The 15243-nt window shown below is 46.3% G+C and overlaps 2 protein-coding genes across 11 annotated transcripts in view; one reads left to right on the top strand and one right to left on the bottom strand.

Annotated features, from left to right (window-relative positions):
• The window catches only part of CEP250 (centrosomal protein 250), a 77420-nt gene extending 69136 nt beyond the window's left edge, over positions 1–8284 (top strand). For all 10 annotated transcript variants that reach the window (XM_060188894.1, XM_060188889.1, XM_060188943.1 and 7 more), the window contains 3 exons: positions 453–518; positions 5633–5695; positions 6140–8284. In XM_060188894.1, coding sequence (XP_060044877.1) covers positions 453–518; positions 5633–5695; positions 6140–6403 — 393 coding nt within the window. In that variant the 3' untranslated portion in view covers positions 6404–8284. The remainder of the gene's footprint in view (positions 1–452; positions 519–5632; positions 5696–6139) is intronic.
• A 4265-nt stretch (positions 8285–12549) lies between these two features.
• On the bottom strand, positions 12550–13514 carry C1H20orf173 (chromosome 1 C20orf173 homolog). Its single transcript, XM_060203354.1, is given in 5 exon segments — positions 12550–12743; positions 12798–12966; positions 13187–13240; positions 13243–13401; positions 13404–13514. Coding segments are annotated over 5 exon segments (681 nt in total). The 5' UTR covers positions 13509–13514.
• Between the last annotated feature and the right edge of the window lie 1729 nt (positions 13515–15243).

Here is a 15243-nt window from a genome sequence, read left to right on the forward strand (position 1 = left end):
TACTTCTCCGGCAGTCCCCAGAACAAAGACTGGTAAGCTATAGCCTGGGCCATGAATATGGCCTGCTGCCCATTTCTGAAAGTGAAGTTTGATGGAAACACAGCCATGCCCCAGTATTTAGGTACTATCTGTGCTCACTAGTCCACCACAGTGGTGGAAATCAGTACTTGCCACAGAGATCAAATGACCCTCAAAACCTAAAACACTAGGAAAAAATTTTGCCAACCTCCACTTCAAAGAGTTGAGGTCTGGTCTGACCTCATTTGCTCCAGGAATACGCCTTTCACTCAGGACTGCCCTATCATATCCTCTGTTTAGCACCAGAGTTTAGTTTCACATGACTCCTGTCCCCTTACACTCATGCACATATGGAATAGCCTCTTCTGAAAAGGAGACTCTGCTCCAAGTCCAGAACCAGGCTAAACCCAGATTGCTCACTTGCATCTTGGCAGGTGGAACGAGAACGGAGGAAGCTGAAGAGGGATTCCATGCGAACATCGAAGGCAGGAGTGGTGGAGGTCAGTGAAGCCACAGCATCAACCATGGGATGACCCATTTTCACTGAGTGCAGCCATTCTCTGCATTTCATATCCCAGGCTGTCCTTGTGGGAGGGTCAGCCCCTTCAGCCAGTCCACAGAGCCCCTCTCAGTGGGTTCTGTCCCAACCAGCACTGTTCTCTCCCTAACCCAGGAAGAAGGCCTGATATCAAGGGTAGGGGAGGCATCAAGGCTTACAGCCTTGCATTCTGAGAAATTCCAAAAGCCTTCCTTGATATCTAAGCTGTCTGTTCCTAGATCAGTGTTTTTGGCTTCTCCTGGAGCAGGACTCATTGGACTTCTGTTCAGAATTCTGGCATATGAGTATTGGGTGGCACTTCCAAATCCATGATATGCCTAGAAGCTTGACAGCAGCTTCATAAAACTTTTAGATCTCGTGGTCAGGGAGGTGGCGTAGTGGTAAAGCTTTAGACTCTCAAGCATAACGTCCCGAGTTCAATCCCCGGCAGCACATGTGCCAGAGTGATGTCTGGTTCTTTCTTTCTCATAAATAAATAAAATCTTTAAAAAAAAAAAAAAAAAAAAAAACCTTTTAGCTCTCCTTGACCCTTGTAATACTGAATTAACAAGATTGGGACCCATGTTATTTCCAGGGGCCAGAACCCTTGTGTTGGTTAAGGAATTTAGGGAAGATTACCTAAAGCAACACTCTCATCTGAGATAAGCTCATCAATAGACCACCCTTAGCATGAGTGAGTCTCCCCCAACTCCTCAGCCCTCTTCCCCTAAGGAGCACTTCCCAAGAGCAGGCACCTTGTCTCACTGCCTTTCTGCATCCTTAACGCAGACTAGCACAGAGAGACATCTAGTTACTTCTACAAATAAAAAGGTACCTCAGGAAACAGGCAATAGCTCACCTGCTAGAGCACACTCCTCACTATGAGTGAGACCCTGGATTCAAACCACAGCATCGTGTTGAAGCACCACAGACAGCAGCAAGGATGCTCCATGGAAGAATTAAACCCAAGAAACCACTCAGTGGTATCACACGTGTACAACACCTGCATAGCTCATTCTCTAGCACTGCATTAAAAATAATAACAGGGAGTCGGGCGGTAGCACAGTGGGTTAAGCGCACGTGGTGCAAAGCGCAAGGACCGGCGTAAGGATCCCAGTTCGAGCCCCCAGCTCCCCATCTGCAGGGGAGTCGCTTCACAAGCGGTGAAGCAGGTCTGCAGGTGTCTATCTTTCTCTCCCTCTCTCTGTCTTCCCCTCCTCTCTCCATTTCTCTTTGTCCTATCCTACAAGGACAACATCAATAACAACAACAATAAAACAATAAGTAAAACAGCAAGGGCAACAAAAGAGAATAAATAAATAATAAAAAAATAAAAATAACAATAAGGGGGCTTGGTGGTAGTGCACCTGGTTGAGCACACGTTACAATGCACAAGGACCCAGGTTCGAGCCCCCAGTCCCCGCCTACAGGAGGAAAGCTTTGCAAGTGGTGAAGTGGTGCTGCAGGTGTCTCTTTATCTTCCCCTTCCCTCTCAATTTCTGGCTATCTCTATCCAATAAATAATAATAAGGGAGGGCTGGGAGAGCATTGCCTTACCATATGTAAGGCCATGGGTTCAAGTGTGAGCACCACATGGGAGCATCTTGGATGGTACTGGGAGAGTCCCATGCATGGTGGAGAAGCATCTCTTCTCTTTCTCCCTCTCTCTAAAATAAAGAATGAAAAGGTGGGGGCTGGGCAGTGGTGAGCCAGGTTAAGTGCACACAGTATGAACCACAAGGACCTGCAGAAGGATCCTGGTTCGAGTTCCTGGCTTCCCACCTGCAGGGGGAAAGCTTCACGAGTGGCGGAGCAGTGCTACAGGTGTCTCTCTTTCCCTTTTTTTTAAAATTTATTTTCCCTTTTGTTGCCCTTGTTTTTTGTTTTTAATATGTTTTTAATATTTATTTACTCTCTTTTGTTGTCCTTGTTTTATTGTTGTAGTTATTATTGTTGTTGTTGTTATCGTTGTTGGATAGGACAGAGAGAAATGGAGAGAGATGGGGAAGGCAGAGAGAAGAGAGAAAGATAGACACCTGCAGACCTGCTTCACCGCCTGTGAAGCGACTCCCCTGCAGGTGAGGAGCCGGGGGCTCTAATCGGGATCCTTAGGCTGGTCCTTGTGCTTTGTGCCATGTGCACTTAACCTGCTGCGCTACTGCCCGACTCCCTTATTTTTTATTTATTTTTTTTCCTCCTCCAGGGTTATTGCTGGGCTGGGTGCCTGCACCATGAATCCACCGCTCCTGAAGGCCATTTTTTCCCCCCTTTTGTTGCCCTTGTTGTAGCTTCGTTGTGGTTATTATTATTGCCCTTGTTGATGCAATTCGTTGTTGGATAGGACAGAGAGAAATGGAGAGAGGAGGGGAAGACAGAGAGAGAGGGGAGAGAAAGATAGACACCTGCAGACCTGCTTCACCGCTGTGAAGCGACTCCCCTGCAGATGGGGAGCCGGGGGCTCGAACCGGGATCCTTACGCCGGACCCTGCGCTTTGCGCCACGTGCGCTTAACCCACTGCGCCACCGCCCGACTCCCGACTCCCTTATTTTTAATATTTATTTTATTTATTTATTCCCTATTGTTGCCCTTGTTGTTTTATTGTTGTAGTTATTACTGTTGTTATTATTGATGTCATTGTTATTGGATAGGACAGAGAGAAATGGAAAAAGAAGGGGAAAACAGAGGAAACAGAAAGACACCTGCAGACCTGCTTCACCACTTTTTTTTTTAAGAATATATTTATTTATTAATGAAAAAGATAGGAGAGAGAAAGAACCAGACATCACTCTGGTACATGTGCTGCTGGAGATTGAACTTGGGACCTCATGCTTGAGAATCCAATGCATTATCCACTGCGCCACCTCCTGGACCACGCTTTACCACTTGTGAAGTGACTCCCCTGCAGGTGGGGAGCTGGGGCTCAAACCAGGATCCTTATGCCGGTCCTTGCGCTTTGTGCCACGTGTGCTTAAACCACTGCGCTACCACCCGACTCTCCCTCTCTCCTTTTCTATCACCTTCTTCCCTCTCAATTTCTGGCTGTCTCTATCCAATAAATAAATAAAGATAATAAAATAAAAATTTTAAAAAGAAGAATAAAGGGAAGTCGGGCTGTAGCGCAGCGGGTTAAGCGCAGATGGCACAAAGCACAAGGACCGGCATAAGGATCCCGGTTCGAACCCCGGCTCCCCACCTGCAGGGGAGTCGCTTCACAGGCGGTGAAGCAGGTCTGCAGGTGTCTGTCTTTCCTCCTCTCTGTCTTCCCCTCCTCTCTCCATTTCTCTCTGTCCTATCCAACGACAACAACAATAATAACTACAACAATAAAACAACAAGGGCAACAAAAGGGAATAAATAAATAAAATAAATATTAAAAAAAAAAAAGAATAAAAAAGTAACCCAAGGCAGTGATGTCAAGCTACATAGCAATGCTTACAGGCTAGAAGACAGCTCACCTGTGGTACCACATGTGCTTTACCATGTGTGTGTTTGGGGGGTTCTGAGTTTGACCCCCAGTGCCATGTAAGAGCACTGGTACTCCATGAATGGTGGAGCAGTGCTCTGGTGTCTCGCTTGTTCACTTGCTCATTCTTTGTCTTTCTCCATCTCTCACATTTTTTTTTTTTCTAATTGGAGAGGTTGTTTTGTAGTGGTATCTCCCAGGCATACAGCCCTGGGTTCTTTTCCTGGCATAAGTAAAAAGGTTCTTCAAAGAAACCAGTGATATTGGGAGTCGGGCAGTAGCGCAGCGGGTTAAGCGCACGTGGCGCAAAGCGCAAAGACCAGCTAAGGATCCCAGTTCAAGCCCCTGGCTCCCCACCTGCAGGGGAGTCACTTCACAGGTGGTGAAGCAGGTCTGCAGGTGTCTATCTTTCTCTCCCCCTCTCTGTCTTCCCCTCCTCTCCATTTCTCTCTTTCCTATACAACAACAATAAAATCAATAACAACAATAATAAAAAAAAATTTTAAAAAACAAGGGCAACAAAAGGGAAAATAAATTTTTTAAAAAATTAAAAAAAGAGTTCGAGCCCCCGGCTCCCCACCTGCAGGGGAGTCGCTTCACAGGCGGTGAAGCAGGTATGCAGGTGTCTATCTTTCTCTCCCCCTCTCTCTCTGTCTTCCCCTCCTCTCTCCATTTCTCTCTGTCCTATCCAACAACAAAGCAACGTCAACAATGGCAATAATAACCACAACGAGGCTGCAACAACTAGGGCAACAAAAAAGGGGAAAAAATGGCCTCCAGGAGCGGTGGATTCATGGTGCAGGCACCGAGCCCAGCAATAACCCTGGAGGGAAAAATAAAAAATAAAAAAAGAGAAACCAGTGATATTCAGGTGAGTGTAGATAACATAATGGTTATGCAAAGAGACTCTCATGCCTGAGGCTCCGAAGTCCCAGGTTCAATCCCCAGCACCACCATAACCAGAGCTGAACAGTGCTCTGGTGTTTCTCTGTGTCTTTCATCTCTCTCAAAAATAAAATAAATAAAATACTTAAGAAAGAAACCAGTGATATTCAAGTCTTTTAGATATTTGGTGTCGAGCATCTGTGGTCACTGCTCCTGAAGCTAGTTTGGGCCTTCCTGGGCCTCACCCTCACCACAGGACTGTGGTTCCCCCATAGAATTTAGTCTGAGTTCAGACATTCAGACACTTCTGGCCCATAGTTCTTCTCATGCCTAGGATTGTGAGGACACCTACAGAAACCCTAGGGTGAGAAGGACTCTTCCATTAGGAATGGAATTTATTTATTTTTTAAAAAATTAATATTTATTTATTTCCTTTTGTTTCCCTTGTTGTTTTATTGTTATTGATGTCATTGTTGTTGGATAGGACAGAGAAAAATGGAGAGAAGAGGGGAAGACAGAGAGGGGGAGAAAAAGACAGACACTTGCAGACCTGCTTCACTGCTTATGAAGCGACTCCCCTGCAGGTGGGGAGCCAGGGATCGAACCGGGATCCTTATACCAGTTCTTGCGCTTTGCACCACGTGTGCTTAACCCACGCACTACCGCCCAACCCCCGGGATTTATCTTTATTTCATTTATTTATTTATTTGGAATTTATTTTATACAGGATGGAGGAAGAGGACAAAAGAGCTCCCCAGATGCCAAGCACGTGGTTGAACTGCAGAAAGAGGTATATTTTTCTAATCCCTACCCTTTCATTTCAGGCAATAAGTCTTTAGTGTCTACTATGTACTTGACCCTTTGTGCACCTCTAGCGAGGACAGAGGAAGCAGTTCCTGCCTCTGAGAATGTTGGTCTAATGGGATTCGAGAGAGCCCCGTCCAGTTTCATCTCAACCTCCCATATGCTTAGGGTAGGAGTAGGGAAGGGAAGCTGCATGTTCCCTTCCCTTAAGCTGCATGCTTAATCATCGGTCCCTGCTTAGAAAGGGGAGGGGAAGGAGGTCGGGTGATAGATGGTGTAACTGGTTGGAAGCATATGTTACCATGCACATTGGTGGGGTCATCTGCCCAGGGAAGTCAGCTTGGTGTCATGGTAGCATCTGCAACTTGACAGCTGAAAAGCATTAAAATATAAAGCAGAACAAATTCAACTGTTCTTTCTTTCTCTCCAGGTGGCCCTGCTGCGAGCTCAGCTGGCCTTAGAGCGGAAACAGAAACAGGACTACATTGCTCGCTCTGTCCAAACCAGCCGTGAGCTAGCAGGCCTCCACCACAGCCTCTCCCACTCGCTTCTTGCTGTGGCCCAGACACCCGAGGCCACAGTCCTGGAGGCTGAGACCCGCAAGCTAGATGAATCCCTGACTCAAAGTCTGACATCCCCTGGTCCAATCCTGCTGTGCTCCAGTCCCAATACCACCCAGACCACTTCCAGGTAGCAGCCACAAGCCAGAGCAGGAATACAGTCCAGCCTGGAGATGGCAGATAGACAGATGGCTACAGAGTAGGTTGTAACCCCTCCACAGAACTGTAGATTTGCCAAAAGAAAGGCCTGACTCTGTTACCAAGCCTGTTACCAAGCCCAGTTCAGCTGCCTTTCCCAGGAAGTGGGAAGGAATCCTGCAAAACAGGAAAGACCCCAACTCTTATGGAAATGAGGCAGATTATACTTGCCAGTTAGCCTATAGATACCCAGAGGAGTGCCTTGCCCTAGCCAACAGGCTTCTGCTGCCAGGCCTAAGAATATATTACCCCAATACCTTACCCTTCACCCTCTTTTTTACCTGCCCCTCCAATAATAAACCCTAAGTCTTTTTGTATTTGTTCTTTGCTACTGTCTCCACTTGCATAACTGGAAAGCAGCGTCAGTTAAAAAGTCGGGGCCAGGAGGAAGCTCATAGCTCATCCAGTGGGGTGCACACCTTACCATAATGTACAGAACCCTGAGTTCAGGCCCTGACACAACATGTCAGCACTAAGAAGAGATCCATGGATGGTGAAGATGGACTGTGATGTCTCTTCCCTTATGTTCTCTAAAATAGATGAATGAGAAAATCGGTCTGTGAAAGGCCGCTGGATGGTGATACCGCATCTCACACATTAAAAAAAAAAAAAAAAAAACTTAATCAGGTGGCATTAATTTGTTGTCTGTCTGAATTCTGGCAGAGAGGGCTTACAAAATACATCCAAGACAAAGCCCCTGTCCACAGGGAGCAAGAGCCCAAATAGCAAGAAAGTCAAACACTCACTGACAAATTAAGAGACAGCTCTCGGTGCTGAATAAAAATGCCACAGAAATTTCAAAGACTAAGGAAGAAAGGCTTGAGTGGCTCATGAAGAAGCGAGAGCAGCTGGGAGGGACTGCTAAACATTCTGGTGGGAAAACTAGTCTTATACAGAGTGCTGGGGCAGAGAATGGGTGGGAAGGAGGTGGGTTATAGTGTGTCTTGGGATCTAGATTTAAACTCACATACAGGGACCATGGTCATATGTTCTTGACTTAAGAAACAAGTTCTGGTCATTCAAGAGCACTGAGCAAATCTCTGACTAGGAAATCTCCAAAGCTCAGCAGCTCTCTCTGCACTTACTCCCCTTCTGCTCTGTGTGGATGCCTTGAGGCGGATCAGCTGGAAACAAATGATTCCTGTGATCTAAGCATGTGTCAAGCCATTAAAGAGAATGAACTTTGGCAGAACTTGTCACTTTTTTTTTTCCAACCAGAGCACTGCTCATCTCTGGCTTATGGTGGTATAAGGAATTGAACCTAGGACCTCAGAGACTATCTGCATAACCATTATGCTGTCTCCCCCACCCAACTTGTCACTTTTGAACTGGCCTTAGTGAAGGCAGTCTGAACCAAATCCAATTCACAGGCTTAGTAATCAGTGAATTGTCAACTGGTAGAGTATAGGCCCCAGGCTTAATCCCCAGTACCACATGTGGCAAAGCAGTATTCTGGTTTCTTTCTCTTTCATGAAGCAAAAAATAAAAATGGAGCAGGTGGTGGTGTGCCAGGTTGAGCACACATAGTACAGAGTGCAGGGACCAGCGCAGGGATCCCAGTTGGAGCCCCCGGCTCCCTACCTGTAGGGTGGTGGCTTCATAGGCAGTGAAGTGGGTCTGTCTGTAGATGTCTTATCTTTCTCCCTCACCCCCACCCCCGTCTTCCCCTCCTCTTTAAATTTCTCTGTTCTATCCAACAGCAACAGCAGTAGCAACAACAATGGAAAAAGATGGCCACCAGGAACAGTGGATTCGTAATGCAGGCACCAACCCCCCTGCGATAACCCTAGCAGAATAAATAAATAAATATAAAAATAAACTTGTTGGCAATTTCCTCAAAACCTAAGAACAATTTTTTGTTTGTTTAAAAAAGCAAGGTATAGGGGCCAGGTGGTGGCGCACCTGGTTAAGCACACACATTACAGTGTGCAAGGTCCCAGGTTCAAGCCCCTGGTCCCCACCTGCAGGAGGGAAACTTCACAAGTGGTGAAGTGCAGGTGTCTCTCTGTCTCGCTCTCTAGATTTCTGGCTGTCTCTATCCAATAAATAAATAAATATAATAATAATTAAAAAAAGCAAGGTATGCCCTTCCTCTAATCTGAATTCATATTCTGGGATTCCTCTCCATTAAGTCTAGGGATGGAGTTGAAAATATAGATGTTTAAGAGCAGCACTTCACTCTCCCTGACATACTCTGGAGATGGCCCTATTAAACCATGCACATTAGAAATGAGAATATTGGGGAGTCAGGCAGTAACACAGCAGGTTAAGCACATGTGACACAAAGCGCAAGGACCGGTGTAAGGATCCTTGGTTCGAGCCCCTGGCTCCCCCGCTTCACAAGCGGTGAAACAGGTCTGCAGATGTCTATCTTTCTCTCCCCCTCTGTCTTCCCCTCCTCTTTCCACTTCTCTCTGTCCTATCCAACAATGATGACATCAATAACAACAATAATAATAACTACAACAATAGAACAAGGGCAACAAAAAAGGGAAAATAAATAATAGAAAAAGAAAAATGAGAATATTGGGGGTCAGGTGGTAGCACAGTAGGGTAAGCATATATGGCACAAAATTCAAGGGTGGGCGTAAGGATCCTGGTTCGAGCCTCTGGCTCCCCACCTGTAGGGGGGTCGCTTCACCAGCAGTAAAGCAGGTCTACAGATGTCTATCTTTCTCTCCCCCCTCTGTCTTCCCCTCCTCTCTCCATTTCTGTGTCCTATCCAACAACAACAGCAATGACAATAATAACAACAATGTTAAATAGCAAGGACAACAAAAAAGGGGGGGAAAAGGCCTCCAGGAGCAGTGGATTTGTAGTGTAGGCACCAAGCTCCAGCAATAACCCTGGAGGCAAAAACAAGAAAGAAAGGAGAATATTCACAACTGCTGAACTTCTTCCCAAAACTCCAGGTACTTAATAAAATGTTACACTATTAGCTGGTCCCTGTTTCTAGTCATAAATTTCTGTTGCTCAAAATCCTTATGGGGGTTGGTGGGGTGGAGGTATGGGAACCTTGCACAGGCACAATTCTGAATTTCTCATTCTTTTTATTCTAGAAAAGTAGAAAAAGATGAGAAGAGTATTGCCCCACCACCCATGGAGCTTCCCTTCATGCTATTGTGCCCCTATGTGGTACCAGGCTTTAACCCAAAGCTTTGCACCCACTCTACTGGGTGAAGCTATCTTCCAGCCTCCTTACCTATTCATTGCTATGCCAGGAGATCTTAGGGATAAGATTTCTCTTTTTTTTTTTTATTTTAATTGCATAGAGACAGAAAAATCTAATTGCATAGAGACAGAGAAATTGAGAGGGGAAGGGAAAACAGAGGGAAAGACAGAGAGACACCTGCAGCCCTGCTTCACCACTTGTGAAGCTTTCCCCTTGCAGATGGGGACCAGGGGCTTGAGCCTGGGCCCTTTACGCACTGTAATGTGTGCGCTTAACCAGGTGCACCACTGCCTGGCCCCTAGATTTCTCAGTTTCATTCTCTTGTTTTTGTGCCAAGGCCTCTGAATTTCCCACATGAGTGATTCCATTGCTATTAGCAGGCTCCTATATATATTTTTCTTTCTTTTAATTTCAGAAATAGGGTAAAACAGAGAAAGAAAGGCCAGGGCAGCATAGATAGCACAATGGTTATGCAAAAAAAACTCTCATGCCTGAAGCTGGAAAGTCCCAGGTTCAATTCCCCATACCACTATAAGCCAGAATTGAGCAGTGCTCTGGTTTAAAAAAGAGAGAGAGACTAGTGGTCTGGGAGGTGACGCAGTGGCTAAGGCACTAGACTCTCAAGCATGAGGTCCTGAGTTCAATCCCAGGCAGCACATGTACCAGAGTGATGTCTTGTTCTTTCTCTCTCTCTCTCTCTCTCTCTCTCCTTTCTCATTAATAAATAAAATCTTAGAGAGAAAGAAGAGAGAGAGAAGAAAGAAGAAAGAGAAGAAAGAAGAGAGAGAGAGAGAAAGAAGAGAGAGAAGAGATAGAGAGAAAGGCCACAACACCATTCATGAAGCTTTCCCTGGTACCATGCATAGGGCTCCCATGTGGTGCTGAGGGTTTGAACTGGGCCTTCATGCATGGTAAAGTATGAACTTTACTGGATGAGCCACTTTTTTTGGGGGGGTGTGGGGGTGGTCTTCCAGTGCTGGCTCTCTGCTTTAGAGACTAACATAGGCACTTTAGCTCTACCTTGGAATTTCTTCTCAGGACCATTATCTGTACATTGTGAGTCAAGGCTTTAAGTTTCACATAGTTTCCAGAAGCAAAAGAAAACTTCCAGCAACTGAAAGTTATTTTAGATGCCACTAAGACAAGGCATTTCTCTCTCTCTTCTCTCTGTCCTATGTAATAAAAACGGCTGCCAAGAGGAGTGGATTCGTAGTGCTGGCACCGAACCCCAGTTCTTCTTCTAGCGTTTGCCCTTCTTCCGTAGCCAGTTAACAGCATCAGGTTGAAAGCTGTCAGGAGCTGCTTGTTGCTGGCTTTGAAAGTGACTGGGATCCATGTGGATTCAGTCGGCTAGGAAGGATCGTCAGTTTCCCCAATGAATGGGTACTCACGGGATGCACCACGAGAAGGTCGATCCAATGCATCCCAAACGAACCCCAGTGATAACCCTAGAAGCAAAAAAATAATAAAAATAGAGTGGTCTGGGAGGTGGTGCAGTGGATAAAGCACTGGACTCTCAGGCATGAGGTACTAAGTTCAATCCCCAGTAGCACATGTACCAGAGTGATGACTGGCTCTTTCTCCTCCTATGTTTCTCATTAATAAATAAATAAAATCTTTAAAAAAAATAGAGACAGTTTGATTTTACTCCACTACTCAAAGCTTCTCCTTTGCATGGTGCTTCCATATGGTGATTAGGGGCTCAAATTTGGGTCCTTATGCTGTAAAGTGTGCACTCTACTGGGTAAGCTATCTCTCCATCCCCAAGAAATATATATATTTGCCTCCAGAGTTATTACTGAAGCTCAGTGCCTGCATACAAATCCATTGCTCCTGGGGGCTATTTTTTCCCTTTTGTTGCCCTTGTTGTTTATCCCAGGAAATATTTTTAAGTGATGAACAGACAAGAATATTTTTCTTTCCTTTTTTTTTAAATTTTTTTATTGCCACCAGTGTTATTGCTAGGGCTTGGTGCCTACATGATGAATCCACAGCTCTTGGCAGCCACTTTTTTTCCCCTTTCCCCCCTTTATTTGATAGGACAGAGATAAATTGAGAGGGGAGAGACAGAGACACCTACAAATTCTTCAGCACTCATGAAGTTTCCCTCTGTAAGTGGGGAGCAAGGGCTCAAACCCAGGTTCTTACACATGGTAATGTGTGCACTTAATCAGGTGCACTAATGCCTAGCCTCCACAAGAATCTTTTTTTTCCTTCAGGGTTATCCCTGGGCCTCAGTGCCTACGCTACAAATCCACTGATCTTGGAGGCCATCTTACCCATTTTGTTGCCCTTGTTGTTATTGTTGTTGGATAGGACAGAAAGAGAAATCAAGAGAGGAAGGGAAGACAGAGAGGGGGAGAGAAAGACAAACACCTGCAAAACTCATTCACCACTTGTGAAGCGCAGTTAGGGAGCTGGGAGCTCAAGCCGGAGATCCTTACCCTGGTCCTTGCGCTTTGCGCCACTTGCACTTAACCTGCTGCGTTACCGCCTGACCCCCACAAGAATCTATCTTAACCTAGTCACAGGTGTGTGAGGCACAGAAAAGAGCCATGAGCTCCAGATATGGGTAATGATTATCTAGCTTGTTGTCTGAGAACACAGGATTAATCACCAGAACCCAGGGAAGAAGGGGAAAGGGCTGACCTGAGCCCCTTGCCCAGAGCAGTCCACAGCCACACCTTACTCCCTCCTCTTCCTATAGGAGGTCTCTACTCTCTTCTACTCCATAGGAAACTGGGCTATCTTCCAAAACCCAAAAAAGAAATAGGGGGTGGGGGAACTTAGCAGTCCCTTAGACTAGGGTTCCTTCAGGTACCCCCAATAAGCCAGCAGAGGGTCTCCCTAGATCCTCTTCTTGCCCTGCAGTGACCACCCACCTCCATTGGGAATATCTGAGCCCTCAGATCACACCTCCTCATTTAGAGCATCTGAAGTCCACACTAGATGCGAAATCTGCAGCAGATAGAGCATCAACCGTCTCCAGGAACCCTGGACCCCAGCACTATTCTAGGAAATGGAACATCCGGTGGTTTGGTTCCTGAAAGTCTCAAAGCTCTGAACAGGGGCCTGGTTCCTCCTGGGAAAGAGAGCAGGAAGTGCTAGGGGGCAGAGCTTCCTGCTCCCAACACTCTCTGCAGCACCCACCCGAAGACTTGTTTGCTGGTTCACATTGCTGCTGAGGCCAGAGACCCACAGGATCTTTGAGTTCTCCACCAAAGCACAAGTCTCGCAGTAGAGATCAAAGCTGCTCACCAAGGATGTGGGCAACTCCTTAAACAGCTTCTTCCACACTCTGCCTAACTCAGTTGCTGAGTTCATGCCCTGGAAATAGCAAGAGGACTGGGTCCCAAGCATCAGCCACTAGTGGCAGGAAAGCAGACTTGGGGAGGCAAGACCTCCATCTGGGACACAGGAGTTGAGGTTGTAAAGATTGAGGGTGCACTAAATTAGGGCCACAGACAGGGGTTAGACCAAAAAGTGGGAAACAGGTCAGGCCTGGGAAGGAGAGGAGAAGGTACTGGGCTCAGTGTTGACGACTGACCAGCCACCACAACATAGTGTCTGTAGTCATGGACTCTTTTGCCCCCATCAGATACGCCCCCCCCCCATCTTCTTATAAGCTGCATCAAACCAGTTTCATTCTCCCACTGTGTGGCAGCTGAGAGAATGGCTAGGAGTCCCAGCTGCACAGGCACATTTCCTCAAGTTGACCCAAGGACAACTGCAGTGCCTTTGTCCCAAGAACATCATTTCCCCCCGCCCTGGGATGCCATTTCAGATTTTAGAACCAGATAGGGAGCCATCAGCCATAAGACAATCATCCAGAAGACCCACATGACAAAAATCTGCCACAAGCATTTCATGTCTGGTCCAGGCAATGTCTCCTGTGACAGGAGGATTATGCTCTGAGACCAGAGACAGTCCCACAACCCTCAGACCCAGGCCTCCATGGCCAAACCCTCTCCCTATACCACCCCCCCCCCATACACACACACATTATACTGCTGCCTAGTCCATTCACTCACCTCTAACAGAATTCTGGCCTGGGTGGAAAGTGCCAGGGCAGAGAGACAGCATATGATATGTCCCGTTCCCCTGCAGGAGGAAGGCATAAGTCTCAGTATGTCTTTGTGCCACCCAGTTATATCTAGAGCCCATCACAAAGTAGACATTGTGACCTCCTTCCCTTAGCTTGCCTAACAAAGCCACCACTCTGTCTTGTCTGTAAATCACCTACACTGAATGAAAAGAGCATGAATACATAGGGACTTGACTTTTTTTTTAAACTCTGCATCCCTAAATTTAGACTCATTTAATATTTATGGAAAGAGCATGGAGATAGCTTACTTGATAAAGTACACATTTTACCAGTGGTGAGGACCTGGGTTGGAGCCCTGACACCACATGAAAGTACCATGCACAGTACTAGGAGATGCTTCATGGGTGGTGGAGCAATGCTGTGGAGTCTCTTCACTTTATAAAATCAAAAAGATGATAAAGTCAAGCTGAGGGGAGTCGGGCTGTAGTGCAGCGGGCTAAGCCCAGGTGGTGCAAAGCACAAGGACCAGCATAAGGATCCCAGTTCGAACCCCGGCTCCCCACCTGCAGGGGAGTCACTTCACAGGTGGTGAAGCAGGTCTGCAGGTGTCTATCTTTCTCTCCCCCTCTCTGTCTTCCCCTCCCTCTCTCCATTTCTCTCTGTCCTATCCAGCAGCAACAACAACAACAATAATAATAACCACAACAATAAAACAACAAGGGCAACAAAAGGGAATAAATAAATAAAATAAATATTAAAAAAAGATTTAAAAAAAAAGTCAAGCTGAGAACAGTGGAATCATACATGTGTGAGCTGGTGCCACAGAGATGGCAGATAATAGATGAGAGGGATTTTTTTTTTTATTGCCACAGGGTTATTGCTGGGACTCAGTGCAGGCTCTATGAATCAACTGCTCCTGGCAGCCATTTTTGTTTGTTTATTTATTAATGAGAAAGATAGGAGGAGAGAAAGAAAGAACTAGACATCAATCTGGTACATGTGCTGCGGAAATGGAACTCAGGACCTCATGCTTAAGAGCCCAAAACTTTGGAGTCGGGCTGTAGCGCAGCGGGTTAAGCGCAGGTGGCGCAAAGCACAAGGACCGGCATAAGGATCCCGGTTCGAACCCCGGCTCCCCACCTGCAGGGGAGTCGCTTCACAGGCGGTGAAGCAGGTCTGCAGGTGTCTATCTTTCTCTCCCCCTCTCTGTCTTACCCCACTTTCTCCATTTCTCTCTGTCCTATCCAACAACGACAACAACAATAATAACTACAACAATAAAACAAAAGGGCAACAAAAGGGAATAAATAAATAAAATAAAATAAATAAATAAATAAAAGCCCCAAACTTGGGAGTTGGGCGGTAGCGCAGTGGGTTAAGCGCACGTGGCACAAAGCACAAGGACCGGAGTAAGGATCCTGGTTTGAGCCCCCAGCTCCACACCTTCAGGGGGGGTAGCTTCACAGGCAGTGAAGCAGGTCTGCAGGTGTCTATCTTTCTCTCCCCCTCTGTTTCCCTTTCTCTCTCCATTTCTCTCTGTCCTATGTGACAACAATGAC

The sequence above is a fragment of the Erinaceus europaeus genome, chromosome 1, assembly GCF_950295315.1.
Source record: "Erinaceus europaeus chromosome 1, mEriEur2.1, whole genome shotgun sequence".
NCBI lineage: Eukaryota > Metazoa > Chordata > Mammalia > Eulipotyphla > Erinaceidae > Erinaceus > Erinaceus europaeus.